This window comes from Ochlerotatus camptorhynchus, unplaced genomic scaffold, assembly GCF_037179485.1.
Source record: "Ochlerotatus camptorhynchus isolate MF236.1 unplaced genomic scaffold, CSIRO-AGI_Acam_v1.1 ptg000598l, whole genome shotgun sequence".
Classification (NCBI taxonomy): Eukaryota; Metazoa; Arthropoda; class Insecta; order Diptera; family Culicidae; genus Ochlerotatus; species Ochlerotatus camptorhynchus.
This window is the reverse complement of record NW_027041078.1, coordinates 1,486,415-1,501,253: the sequence shown is the minus strand read 5'-3', so window position 1 is coordinate 1,501,253 and position 14,839 is coordinate 1,486,415. Positions and strand designations below refer to the sequence as shown.

At 37.7% G+C, this 14,839-nt stretch overlaps 1 protein-coding gene across 12 annotated transcripts in view; it reads right to left on the bottom strand.

Annotated features, from left to right (window-relative positions):
- The window catches only part of dac (dachshund), a 109,898-nt gene extending 96,313 nt beyond the window's left edge, over positions 1–13,585 (bottom strand). For 9 of the 12 annotated variants that reach the window (XM_065237220.1, XM_065237228.1, XM_065237222.1 and 6 more), the window contains exon 1: positions 11,953–13,584. In XM_065237220.1, coding sequence (XP_065093292.1) covers positions 11,953–12,734 — 782 coding nt within the window. In that variant the 5' untranslated portion in view covers positions 12,735–13,584. Of the gene's footprint in view, positions 1–11,952 lie in introns of all 12 variants that reach the window. The other 3 variants (XM_065237226.1, XM_065237230.1, XM_065237221.1) reach the window with 2 other exon arrangements.
- Between the last annotated feature and the right edge of the window lie 1,254 nt (positions 13,586–14,839).

Genomic DNA, 14,839 nt, shown 5'->3' with positions numbered 1-14,839 from the left:
CAGCGCTGCGGCGAGGAGTTCGCGGAACTGATAATATTCAAATCAACCGTTAAATGCGTGAACGAAGATACACAATGAAGTGTTACGTCTGTTTGTCTGTGATAAGATCCTTCGAACCAAAAATTAAATTTGTGGTTTTAAAGCGCATTACGCTCGTTATAGGTGCAAGAAAAAGTGCGCTTTTACTTTAAATCAATTTGGTGTTATCGGCGCCCTTCTTCCATGGTTCATAAGGAATAAGTGCGCAGAAGGAACAAAGGCGATATAACGTAAAAGCGCAATTTTATTAGCAATTTCACACTTCTGAGGAGTCCAGCTAGAAATGCAAAATACAATACTAGAACATTCTTTAGGGATCAGCGATGCAGGTAGTGTATGAAAAATTGTCCACCAAGCACTGGTACAATACTTAAGAAAATAATTGCCGATGGAGTCGTGATGCCAAAAACGGGAAGACACTGTAGTTGATCCCATAAAAGAATCGGAATAGATTATGGATGAAGTTTTTTTCAGTGAAAAAAAAAAGCTTAAGGTGGTACTATTTTGAAATTTTATAAAGTAACTGTCTATTTAATAAACCACCATTTTTGTTATCTATGTTTCATTATTAATTTTTTTAAAGCCTGGACTCCCATCAAGGTTTTGAAATAAATTTAAAAGCGTGAAATAAGTGATCAAGGTAGAGGTAAAAGTAAACCAAACACGAATTAGTAATTTTAGATAAAAAAAAGCGATAGTTTGAACTTCAAGGAAGAGGCTGCTTTTACAATCCTAACGTCACTCAGCGTTAACAATCGCTAATTTGAATATTCATTTGAACTACTTTGTTAATTAAAACTACATATTTAATTTCTAAAGTTCTACAGTAAATGAGATATAAATGCACTTCCTTCTAATGACTAGAATCCATCCCAGCAGATCAGGAGGATCCCTTGTCCGCTAATTAAATAAATGAAACAAACCTCAGTCTAACTATTGCTGAACCCCTTTCTCCCACGAGGTCCCCCGCGTCCCCCACCCCCGCCAACTTTACCCCAAACCAAAACAACCAGCTAGTAAAAGGGTGTAAATGTGCAACCGGTGAACCAGCAAAAGTGCGTATCGCATAACAAAGAATGAACAATTTCGCTGCTGATGAGTGAGTGCACAACAATGAATTCATCATAAAGCCAGTCAATGAAACAAAGGTTTCGCTGCAGAAACATACAAAAAACACACAAACCGACCATCGTCAGCGGCGGAACAACTGGTTCGTTCGGGAAGAGCGGGAATTGGAGCTGCTGAAAAAGCGCCAAGCGAATTTGCTGCTCGAGTTTAGCGCGTCGCTGTTTTTTCAATTTGCATGAATAAAGAATGCACTCGATAATTACATATGATTCGAGGTTGTGTTTTTGCTTTCTCACCTGTCAAATGGAAAGCCTGTAGAAGCTATTAAGCATTGCTTGCCCTTGTTTGATACTTTTGACGGACTGACTGACTGACTTGGTTGCCTTCCTGCCCGACTGCCGAATGGTGATAGTGGTAGAAGCTGGCGGTGGTAATGTTGCTTCTGCCACTACTGTTAACTGTTACTAAACGAGTGGGTAAGCTTTCGCACAAATTGATGCTCGCTGTTGCATTAACGGGTATCAAACAGGGGATAAAATGTACGTCAATGTGGCCCTTGCTCATACGGTTTTCTCACACAATGAATGCGAGCGCCAATTGCTGCAACAGAACAATTTGGCTTCATTCTATTTCCTGTTCGAACATCTAATCTAATCCGTAGCCTCGTAGTTGGAATAGATGACACCCCGGCCACACTCGAATGTGAAGAGCGGCAATATTAATAACAACAATAACGAAATCCGATGGCTTCCAATGGTGTAAACAAGGGATTAGAAGCAGAAAGATTTCGCGCTCCAATGGTTTTTCTCATTACAGTGCCTCTCATACCTATGTGGCTCGCTTCGGCGCGGGGATAAAGGTACCAACAATGTGCCTCCTATATCCAAAAGCTGAACGGTCGGTAATATGCGGCGACCGAGGCATTCACATAGAGGCAGAGAGTGCCGTATTTTTATCGCTCATTTGAGGTGCAGGCAAATTCAGAGGTCGCCAAGCATGGTAGAAATGTTGGGCATCTGTGAGCACTCTGGAATTATGCTTATTATGATTATGTGTGGTAGGTACAGGCTGGATGAGGAGTATAAAAAAATTGTAAGAATGCATGTTTTGTGATTTTTTTTTCTTGTTCCCTGTACTCACCCTGTTGCGAGGCAAATGCACGTTTGAAAGTGATTTGTTTCTTTGTAACAAGGGGATGAAACGCCACGGGTTTTTGTTTGGCTTAAATGTAGCTTTTCGTTGTGGCATTACGTAATCCAAATATGTTCACAGTAGCAGATGGATGATGCTGCCGTTGTGTGTGGATGTTTGAACACGCGAGTCTCAAATTAGAGCTGAACGAATATGCTGCAGTATTGTAGTCAGTGCGTTGTTGACATTGAATATTCAGGGAAGTTTTCGTGAATAATACCATTGTGCTTGATGGCCGCACGATATAAGTACGAATGCAAAAATGGTGCAGGCTTCGATAATGCGCAGTTCACACCTGTGGAAGTGGTCCAAGAACACTACGTTGAGAGTAGTCTTTGTGGTGTGGGGTGCCATGGAGAACCACCAGAAGAAGTGAATCAATGTTTGTCATTTCTTACCTTTTCGCATTGCAAGTTTTATAGTGGTTTTAAAGCATGCTACAAGTTTAAATCATGGTCTTCAGAATCCCCATAAAACCAAAATTGTTACTTGGGTATTAGCGAAGTGAGTCATAATTAAATCACCACTCATTGTTTTAACTAAATTTCAAATCTTAGATTCTTTCTTAAAAAATTCCCCAAATGCATTCCGTTTAGGAAGTCATCTCTTGATGGTTTTAAACAAAAATATGCATTCTGGAAAAACCATTGCAAGAACTGCAATTACATTTGTATGAAAGATTGGTTGTTAGAGAATTTTAATTTTTTTAATTCACAATATACAAATTCATGCAACGGTTGACAAAGAAAGCTCACAATGAATAACTGTGGAAGTGCTTCAAGAACCCTAAGTTGAGTGCAGGCAAAAGCTCGTATAAGAGTTTCAAAGCCACGAATATGAAAATTACCGTATAGTACCGAATACCAGACAGTTCATTATTACGGACATTTTATGTATTATTAAATATTGCGATTACTTTGCAACATGATAAATATGTGTGATGATTTAGAACGATACTAAAAGACTATGGTAAAATTAACGTGCTGTTTTGAGCATGGTTGGCAGTGAGTTTATGGATTTCGAGTCTTGGTACTATATTCACTTTAGATTTTATATTAATTGACTTAGAAAATCTTCACAAATACAGTAAAGCAACATTAAAACAAATACTACAGCCTGTAACTTTTTTTCTAAGGCAGGAAAATCAAACCATATTTGATTATTTTGTAGTCACTTGAATTTTCGTCCACATATCACGTTTCTTAGATACCACCTCCTTCACGAATTGTAATATTATTCACGAATTTGCAATGATTATTTTTAGAAAATTACTATTTCGATCAACAATTGAAAGGGGCCTTGTAAACTGACTATATTGTACTGTCTCTTTCGTGTGAACCAAAGCTCCTAACCTAAGCAAATCAAAAATACTATCGGGAAGAAGATAATTTCCCCTGCCTGATGTTGTTATTGGTTTGCAGAGGCAAGCTTCGGTTCACCCAAAGAGAGCACTAAAAGTTACAACGCTGTTATGCCCATATCTATAGTGGGTCCAGATTTTTAAACGCCATCTTGATATTTCACCCCTCATTCCGATGACATCTAATAATGCGGTATTGTTCTGAGCGCTGAGCACATCCGTGTTATAAGCTCGTTGATCTCATTCGCGTGGACAGTTTTTAAGAAATTTAAGGCGCAGGAGGAAGGGCGTGGACAATAGACTGATGATCAATTTGAAATTTTTACTCCAGGGGCCTCTCAAAATGTGAGATAATCAATGATTTGTCGGATGAATATTTAGATTTTTTTTTGTTAAAAGAGACTTTACTCGAATGTTTATATTAAATCGTTTGAATGTTTGATGACTGCTAAACAATCAGTGATATCATAAAGGCGAATATTGTTTGTAAATACAGTGCTGTTACAAACGTAGTAACCATTTTCTTTATTAGGCTTGTAAGTTAAATGGAGAAGAAATTTAAACGGTAGCATTACAAGAATTTTAAATTAAAAGTAAACGAAATATACATTTTTAAAGCAAAATGAAATTTAACATTGTTGCTCTGGAAATATTTTACAGATTTTAAACAAGTGTGTTTATATATTTGTTAATGAGTAATTGATTGAATTATGAGCAAAAAACTCAAAAATTGTGCTTCCAAATTTTTAAGCTGCTGTTGTTTTGAACAATTTTACCTAGTAGGTTTCTTACTTTCAGGCTGACTTTTAAGTGTGGAATTTCATGTACTAAAAATTGAACATAATTATTGTTCTGTATTCAAAACATCAGTTCAAATCATCTTAACTGAATAAAGTTTACTGATTGTCAAATTTGGCTTGTTTGTATGAAAATCTGCCCAAGCTGCTACTATATCGGACGGACAGCACTGTCAATCGAAATTCTGCATTACATACCATGCGATGAATATCATTTATATATCATTTCTGCTTAATCTATAGTAATTTACAAATAAATTAACAAATTGTTTTACAACTTCCAATAGCTTCCGTATGTCAAATTCTCAAAATAGTGTTGCACCTAAATTTTGAAAGATCATCCCCATATCTTGAAAATTGCCATACCCTGAAGTATCTTCTTGAATTCTTCAAGTAACAATTGTAACTTTATAACACATTTTAAGTTATATTCAGCTGAGTTTTTGCTGAAAAAAATTCCTATGAGTACATGTAGCAAGCTCAGGGTTGAAAAATGTCTCGGCTTGCCTGGGCATAGAGTATTACACAATTATACTAAGGCAACGAAAGCTCTCAATTAATAACTGAGCATCTAGCACACTAAGTTGTGAGCACGCAAAAAAACTAATATGCAATAAGCAATAAGCTTGAAATTCGATGATGAATAAGAAGACATGTAGCAAGCTTATCCGTAAATCATGATGGCAAAAGGATCGGATTACAGCAACCAAAAGTTCAATTTTTCCATAGTAATTCCCATTGAAACTTCAATAAGCATACTGTGAAATATCAGACCGACGCCAAATGAGCTCAAATGTTGGGAGAATTATTAGGATCACATAGCAAATCGATTATGCTGGGTAGAGCAGAATACATATGTTGAACCGCCGTATTGGGGTACGTTAAAAAAAAATTGGCTAAAATATGATTTGATTGATTGTCCACATCTTATGTTTCAACACAATGGGTAGAAACAGTGATAATTTTGAACTGTTTTTTCCGTAAATTTATGGATTAAGGCTCGTTGTCTGCAAAACATTTTTTATCATGTGAATGAGGGTTTCAATCTGCTTTTAGGACTTAGAAGTCAAATAAGGTGAACGTTTAAAAAAAAATGTACGGCACCTGGTTCAAACCCACAAATCTCATTTAGTACACGGGTTCAAGTCCCACCAGTTGCCGTCGATTGCACAGCAAAAAAATAGATTTTAATATTACATTCAAGAGGATGCACTTCAATCATCTCGAAAATCTCATGTAATTTTTAAATGCAGTAAAAGCAGCGTAATGTCAGTTCACGCCCCGTATTATGGGTAGATTACCTTTTCGTGGTACGTTACGGGATGTAAGATCTACCACCGATTCCTAATCCTGACTACTTCAAACTAGGGGAACCGGATTTTTCAGTAATCCAAAGAACACATCCTAGTCCTTGTTACTTTTTATGCCTTGTTGATAGTGATAAGACTCGGCTTTGTCTACCGAGAATGATCTTGAAACAAGGAAAAAATGAGTTAGTTGTCTTCATCTATGTGATTCCTAATCTTCTATTAGTTGTTCTCTAGTTTGAAGTGGTTAAGACTAGGGTTCTGATACATGGTCATTATCGGTGTCATACCTTAATTTTGTTGCTAAGGAATCCAATTTTGACTGACCAAGGGGCGCGCCTTTGGAGGGTATTTCAACACTCCGAAGGGTATAAATAGTGGGACCTTTCAATTAGAGTCGGATCCTTGCGATAAATCAAAGACATCGTATCAAGAAGACTGGCAACTTTGCCAGAATCCAAGCGACAGATACAATAGCGCTGCGCTTGAGTGAAGGTGGAAGCAACGCATAGAATTTTAGAAAATACACAAACCTTTCTTCTGAGGTTGTAATTTTTGCTATCAAATTCGTTCGAAGCATTTACCTTTAAGCGGCAGATGACTCGATTGTACCTGTCTCATAGCATTCCTATGCGAAAATGGAAGAGTTGCCAGTCTTCTTGATTTGTTGTCTTCGGATAAATGCAAGAGTGGCAAAATCGAATACTTCATCATTTCTCAATAGTGATGGAGTAATATGACATGCACTAAACTAAGGACACGGGATATACTACAATAGATCAATTTACTGGTCGCAGTAGCGTTAGGTCCCGAACAGAGGGAAAAAAAATGATAATTTTATAGTTGAAGATGCTAATCAATTGTTATCCTTTTTAGCAAGTAATATTAATAATTGTATCCTTTTGAGCAAGTAATAATACACTATATTTTCGACACGATTGAAGTGCATCCACTTTGATGTAATTTTAAAATAATTTTTTTGCTGTGTGTTGTCGCAATTTTTTTCATACACACGCATCCTTCCGATCATGTGTGCTTTGCTTCTCAGTATCTTCTAAATATTTCCAAAGACAATTATTTACATGACTTACAGGCAATTAACAACAGATTTTCAACAAAATCGTTCAATAGATTATGATACAAAATCTTTCATTTTAACAAAATATGACTTCAGATTCGGATTTAGCGACCCAAAATTAAGTAAAATAAGTAATTTCATCGAACCCACTATCACAACAAATGATTCTGGAAGGATATTTAGGTAACTGATCCATATTTTATCAGTTCCACAAAATTGTACATCTAGAGTGGTAGAATGCAAAGTTTGTTGGAGAAAGTGATTTTAAACTACTATTTTAAATTACTTAACGAAATACCAAACAAATTATCTCTTAACAATATCATGAAAAATTATTGTTCAGAATCAAAAATTGAACAGTGTAGTGATCAACTTCACCCCGTTTTACGGTACCATGTTTGTGCTGAGAACTAATTATCAAAAGATGCACGTTAATTATCTGCTCAACATTAAAGCAATCTTTTAATGTGGTCGAACCTCTTAACGGAATCCCTCTTTATGAAGAGCTTTTTGAGTACACACAAAGCCTGGTATAAATTGACAAAAGTACGTATTTTTGTTAAAATTTGGTTTTTATGTTCAGCCAAGAAAGATTTTGGCTCCTTCCTTTGAATATTACGCTTGGATTTTGTTGAATAGGCCTTCCTGAATCCATACGTCAAGTTTTTTTTTAAACACGCACAATTGTTGAGAAACCTGGGTTCACAAAGTAGGTATTTTCATATCAATTTGGGTTTCCTGTTCTGTCATGTTATATTTGAATAAGGAGGAACTATCGAAAACAGAACGTTTTGATTTTTGATAAGATCTATTACGTTCATGGTATTCCGCTTGAATTTATCAAAACCTAAAAATCAGTTGCTTTGATTCTATTGATCTACATTATTACCAATGTTCTTCCTTGAAAGGATGCAAAAACTTATGCGCGAAATGTCTTGATGATAACCCGAGTGTAACACAAAATAAAGTCAACATTTGTGGGTCCTGTTTTGAATTAGATGATGAAGTCTTTAAGTAGTAAACGTAATACGTGTATCTGTCAAAATAACAGCAATTAAAATGGAATTAAAAGGAGATAAATCAACACACTCCAAAAGCTCTTCATATTTTTTTAAATGAACTAGCCTAGAGGCTAAAAATCTCCTTAATAGTTTAAGAAAAAAATCATATTTTACAGCCAGTTGCATCACTCCATGTTCATTCAGAAAGCTCAAAATTTAAGCTCGTTTAAACATTGTGTTACATCTGAGGAAAGAATAAAATGTTCTCTAACAGAGATCTGCTCTTTCATTTGACGATTTTTTGTAACACTTTCGAGCTTGCTTCGAATCTGCGATGATAGTAATTATCGTGTCAACTACAGGGGTAATAATATGGTATAAATTTAATATTTTAGCGTTTTAACAGCTAGCATAGGAAGCTCCGAGAAAAAAAACTGCATTTCAGATCAATGCATCATCTGTATGAATTAAATTAAAACAATGTTTGCTCATCAAATATCTTAGACATCACCAGCATTTATCGAAACAACCGATGAATTTCATTGCATTAAACCAAATATATAATATTAACAATATGATCCACTCTTTCGCTTAGCTGGCGAACCGAATTTTCAGCGATGAAAACACATCTGTGGCCAAAAAGGCTACCAATGTATTTGTTTATCGTCACGAGGGGTAAACCAAATGAAAATTTGTTTAATATTTCAAATGAATGTATTTCAGCATTTCATTTTATTTGATGACAACAGTGACATGTCAGACAAGTAATTTACACAATGTAATTAATGAAAATAATTTGACTCTAACTTTTGTAATAAGTGCTATATTCACAACCCTCGATTGTAATTGAATGATTGTTGCTGACCTTTTTCAACGCTAGATGGTGCGTGAAGCAATATTTTGCGGGTCGCCATTGCAACATTTGGAAATTAAATGAATGGATCATATTGTTAATATGATATATTTGATTAAACGGATAATGATAGTTTGGCGAGACATTAATTATCAAATATAAATTTTAAAATTGTAGCTGCATTAGCACTATAGCAAATTTAACATTTGTGAACACATTCAAAGTGTTTCTATGTTACTTCATACGCGAAGTTTGCAATTTTCAGAGTTGGTTGGAAATGCTAACATGAAGCTTTAGTGTGATAATTTATTAGCTAGAGAATGATCTTTAGAAGAGGGTAGGTGGATAGTTCCGTTAGAGTACGGCCGTATGAAAATTGAATAGAAGTTGAAAATGAGCGAAGGGCCATTAATGCGACAGTATAAAGTCAAACGCACATCTTTTGCCTAACCCGTACGATGTACGCGAAGACTTGAAGTATGTCTTCAAATCTACAGGCAAAAACTGTGCGCCCGCCTTTGCTCATTACTGTCTGCGGCTCTGGAATAGTTCTAGCGACGTTTTCGTCAATACCTAACGCCCACGTTGCGAGAGCATTTCCAGTTTATGGTGTGTTATAATGCATTCTTCTTTACCCAACTATTGTGTTGCTCCTCTCGTCATGACCAACATGTCTGATATTGTTCCAATTTGTAATTTATCTTAAGGATATTTATACTGGAATAATTTTTTTTTCTTCTGATTTTTAGCTTCGAAAAAAATATCAGATATGAATTTTAAATCGAAGGTTCTGCAGTCACATAAATAAATCTAATATTTGTTAAAATATTTCAATACTGCACATGTCGATTATTTTACCGGAGTCAGTATTTTTACTGGGTTTTTTAATTGCTGAAAAATTCGGAAAAAATTAAAATGACCGTTATCCATAAAGCATTCATGAAAATTACAAATCATATTTTCTTCATTTTTTAATTTCCACAGGTTTTTAACCCCAGTAAAACCATACTGACTGGATTAGTGTGTTCAGTAATCACCCAACATTGCCAGCCCCTCCACGCATCAGACTTTTATCTGTTCAATAATGACACATAACCGTAATTCCAAGTCTTGCTCATTCATGTTCAAGGCATACTTTGGAGCATTAACACCACTGAAAAAGCGCATGGGTTTTCTTAGAGTATTAGAAAAGGTTTTTAAAAATGGTGTTGTCAAAATTGTATTTGAATTTTAAAGGAAATTTTCCTGAAAGACAGAAAACCTTTTTTCGATAGGGTGTAAGGGGCTTAATGAGCACCTTAAGCAATGTACACACATTTGTGACTTAATGCAATAAAGCTATAGATTTCAGGCTTCTATGCTTTAATATAGTCCATTTCGTTTATGAAGTGTGGAATTAGTTGATTTGTACCTTAAAAAATACAGTTTTCAGATTGGTTGACAGAGGAAGCATATTTAGTGGTACCCCTCATGGGGCATAATGAATGTATCTACAATAACGAGCAGTGATGGTACTTTTTAGTATTAAACGTTCTCTAATGATTAGTTAACAATAAATAAATCTATAACGTTGGAAGCATTTCTTTTTTTTTTTTCGACTACAAACAAATATACTTAATTATTATTAATTTAATGACGGTCAATAAACACAACTATATTCATCGCAGCAGTAAACCATTCCACGATTGAAGTAGCTGGAACACCTGCCACAGGAATCGCAAAACGGATCTTGCAACAAATGATCGCCACGGCTCATTTTACCCCATCTAGAACAATTATTTTTTATTGATTGTATATAAAAGATGGGATACTGTACGCCACAGGTTTGTTGATCAAAAGTTTAAAAAACGACTAAATATCTTTTGCGAGAAAATTAATAGGGGAAAAGTTGGCTTCGGCAATACCTTAACCTATTATCGTCAGGGGGTAAACAACTTCCTTGAGAGCTCATTTTTTGCATGTTGACACATTGTGTTTCAGAGCAACTATTGGCCAAATTTGAGTGCTCTAGGACTTTGTTTACCCCCTGACGATAATAGGTTAATGTATTGCCGAAGCCAACTAATAAATACTTTTTTTTTTTTTTTTTTTCCTTTATTAGAGAGATTTTTAGCCATAGGCTAGTTCATCTCTTAAAATAAATACCAGCAGCAATTGGTAAAAGCTTATTTAGTAGTGCTGAAATATTATAATATTTCATAGTCACACGAACAGTGGAAAACAACTGAAATTTTGATGTTGAGAAGATGAGAATTCTCATATTTTTAAAATTGCTTAGTTGGATCATTCATTAGCGTACTGCATAGTAATTTTTCTCAAATAATGTTTAATATTGAAGAAATAATAAGGTGCTCAAATCACATTGTATGTTAATTAAAACACATCCCTTCACATAAAGTTGTTAAAAAAAATCGCTTTTTATTGCTTCTGATTTTAATTTCACAACATGCACATTGTTAAATATCTTAAGTTAACGAAAATATGAACAGCTACACATACCATATATTCAAAATAATAAAATAAGCCAATTATACCTACAGATGAGTTAAAATGGATGCACAGCTTTTTCAAGCATATGCACTGAAAGTTTCAAGACCAATGTGCTGCAGGAAACAATTTAAAAATTGTATAACATTGTATGTAAATAAAATGTTTATCTTGCTCCAATCGAGTGACAAATTTACAATGTCAACCCGAAAAGCACCGCACCAGTAGAAATGTCCAACATCAATTGTCCTGTTATCTTGATAAATTAGTTCCCATCCCTGAATGCTTTAAAATGACATTACAGTAAAACAACGCACATGCCTAATGGGTGCTCAACTCATGTACCCATCAGGAATAATTGCGTTCCACCCTTTCAGACGAACTGTACGCACTCTGCTCATCGCGACACCGAGCGACGTCGAAGTCGCCGTCGTCGTCGTCATCGCATCGTACATGTACATGTCCTTCATTACAATACTAATTACACTGCGTACAGATCACATTCCCAAAGCGTAAGCGCAACCAGTAATTCAGACTCGATCAAGGCCTATCACACATGGGCACAGAGTAACAATACGCACGGGAAATCATTCTTCATTTATTTCAGGGACAAAACAGGACGGTTAGTAGAGATTTGCTTCGACACAAAAAAAAAACATAAAATAAACATAAGTTAAAAGATTATAGAAGCAGCACACCATCTAACTACGAGGAACATCTAGGAGATTAGCAAAGGTAGTAGAGGAGTAGCACAAAACAAAGCCACCTCACCTGGCGGTGGTGCAGTCACGGTAGAGGACATCGAAGTCCTTGCACGCCAGCAACTTGCACCGGTTGACTCCGGGTTGGATAGCGCCGAGACCCCGTAGTATCCGCACCTGCTCGACGTTGCACACCAGCGGCACGATGTCCAGCCGTTTCAACTTGGTGTACACCGTATGAAGACCACCGACCAGATGCTTCAGGAACAGCTCGAAAGCCTGCGGAAGACAGAGCATTGTTTCGCCCTGGATGATGAAGGCAGCCACTTTCTGGCCTCGGTAGTCGACCAGTTTGCACTCGTTTGCCGTTGGATCGGAGCTCGAAATCGGTGGTGGACTATTGTACGATCGGGGAGGGACATGATGATGGGCAGCGGCCATCAGATCTAGCGGGCTAGCATGGTGCATGAAGGAGTTTAGCAATCCAAGTCCGTGTGGCGGGATGTGCGTTAGATTTCCGGCCATCCGTGGTGGCATTCCGACCATACCCATTGAAGTGGGCGTCGAAACGTGTGGTGGACTCAACGGATGTGGCATGCCCATCATCTGCTGTGGTGTTGCTCCCAAGGGACTAGTAGCCATCTGCCGGCCGGAAACGTGATTCAGACTCGAGTTGTGGCTATGCTGCACCGGGCTAACCGGAGTTGGGGTTCGAGTTTTGTCCATGGCATGGCTACCACCGTTGTGCGTATGGGGCATCGCAGGAGAAGACAGATTGCGTCCACGGGAGTCGTTTGACGACGCTATACTGTGATCACTGGCCGTCGATGCCGAATCCATTGCACTGTCCATAATATCTTTGCGTACACGCAACACTTTTCCGCAGTGGTCAATTATCTTCAAGCACCGAAAAAAAGGAATTCAATCACTACTTCTTCTACCTCAGCTAGCACCTTCAATCATCTGACAAGGCGGTACCGACTTCTTTTTTTCCACTCAAACTTGTTTTCTCATATTTTCTGCCAATTCTTCATTTCGCTTCAGTTGAACGAAAAAAAAAAATCATAACAAAACTATAGCACCTCTTCAGTTTGCACAAGTAATTATTTCTTTCTCATTTCACCTTTGTAAAACCGAACGAACCACCATCACACCGTAAAATCATTTTTCCTCACTACTTTTCCACATTTTTGTTCTCACTCGCATATTTCCGAAATAAAAACACAAACAAAAAACCGGGAACGGCTCAAAAACTTCAATTCGTGTGTAGGCGCGCGTATGCCAATTGTACGACTGAAATCTCTATCTGTTTTGGGGATTTTATTTCCCCCCTATTTGCTAGCGGCAGCAATTCAATTCCGAAAACGGACCGGCCACTTCTTTCTTGTTGCGATTTCTTTTCGGGGCTTTCCTCCTTGCCAAGGTGCAAAAGTACTCGGCGGTATAATCGAATTGGTTGGTGCTTTTTGCTGCGAGCAGTTGTAGTAGGCAGCGCGGCCCGTCGTTCAGCAGAGCAGAGACACACTCAGCATAAAAGAGCACCAGGTTGCACCTCACAAAGTAGGCGACCAGGCGAGTAGCAAAACACTTCTTCTGTACTACTGGTCCGCTGTACTTGCACGAGCGGAGCACCGAGAAACACACGAGAAACCGTCGCCGCAGTCACACGAATAATAAATAACAGTTTTAAAAATATATATTAGAGAACGAATCACTTAATCGTATAACATTGAAATGAAACAAAAATAGGTGGGTTGTATTTTCATTTCCATTTCATTTTCAATTCAACTCCGACTTCATCTGTATCTTACATATGTACGAACGGGGCGCACCAACACATCGCCATCGAGGGGGTTTGCACCGAGTGCCATGGGTGCGAGTGAGTTGGCGAGAGTGGTCCTGCTCGCGCTCACACCACACACTCGAATCATATCGCGTACGCACACATCGACAGTCGTCGGTGTCATTCCGTTTGGTTCGCGCTTTCCCGCTTTCTCTATCACTGTGTGCGAGCAAGAGAGAGTAGCACTGAGCAGTGAGCGGTCGAGGTGGCCGTGGGGTGGTGGCGTGAGCATAAAAGCAAACGATCGGCAGCAGCTTTTTTGCAACAACACGCACTCACACACCCTTCCGGCCCCGGGTGGTGGTGAGAGATTAAGGTAGCAATCGGAGCTGGAGAGAGTAAGTACCAGCATGGTTTGGCAAGAAGTCAGTGGGAGAGTAAGATGCGGATGAGAGAAGTGTTTGCAGCGGGTCTGTCCGTTGATGGCATGCAATCAAGAAGGTGCAGTGTTGCCTGGTAAAGGTGATGTTGGTAGGAATGGGGCATATCAATCTTTGGATTACATACTTCTCGACGGTGGAGGGCAGGTTATGAGCATTTCCATATAAAAATTTTAGCTTCACAGCTTGGATTGAGTGGGCTAATTTTGAAGATGCTGGTTTAGAGTCGCTAAACTTGAAATTTATCCAATATTTACTAGATCTCTCAACTGGAAACACAGAAATACAACCAAAATCTTATTATCAATAACCTCAACTTTGCAATTCCAAGTCAACTAATCATCGTCTTTTCAACATTTCACTTATTTTCAATAAGTATTATATCCTGGACGTCTTCTTTGGCTTCCCAACAAACATTGGAAGTTGAATAAGAGATTATGCAGGCAAAAATATGCTTCTTCATTAAAAAAAAAATACTTATTCAGTCTTTAATCAGCACAAATTGTTTATTGGGTTTGGCACTGGAGCTTTATGACTGCTCTCAATTTAGTTTTCTTTAGAGCTTTCTATGCCTCTACCATTTTTGCATTATATTGTGTGGCAAGTACAATGATACTATATGTCCAGGGAAGTCGAGAAATGCTCCAACCTGATGAATTTGTAGACAGGACCGGGAACCCAAACCCAGCCGCTCCAGCATGGTCTTGCTTTTTAGCTGCACCTTTACCGACCTA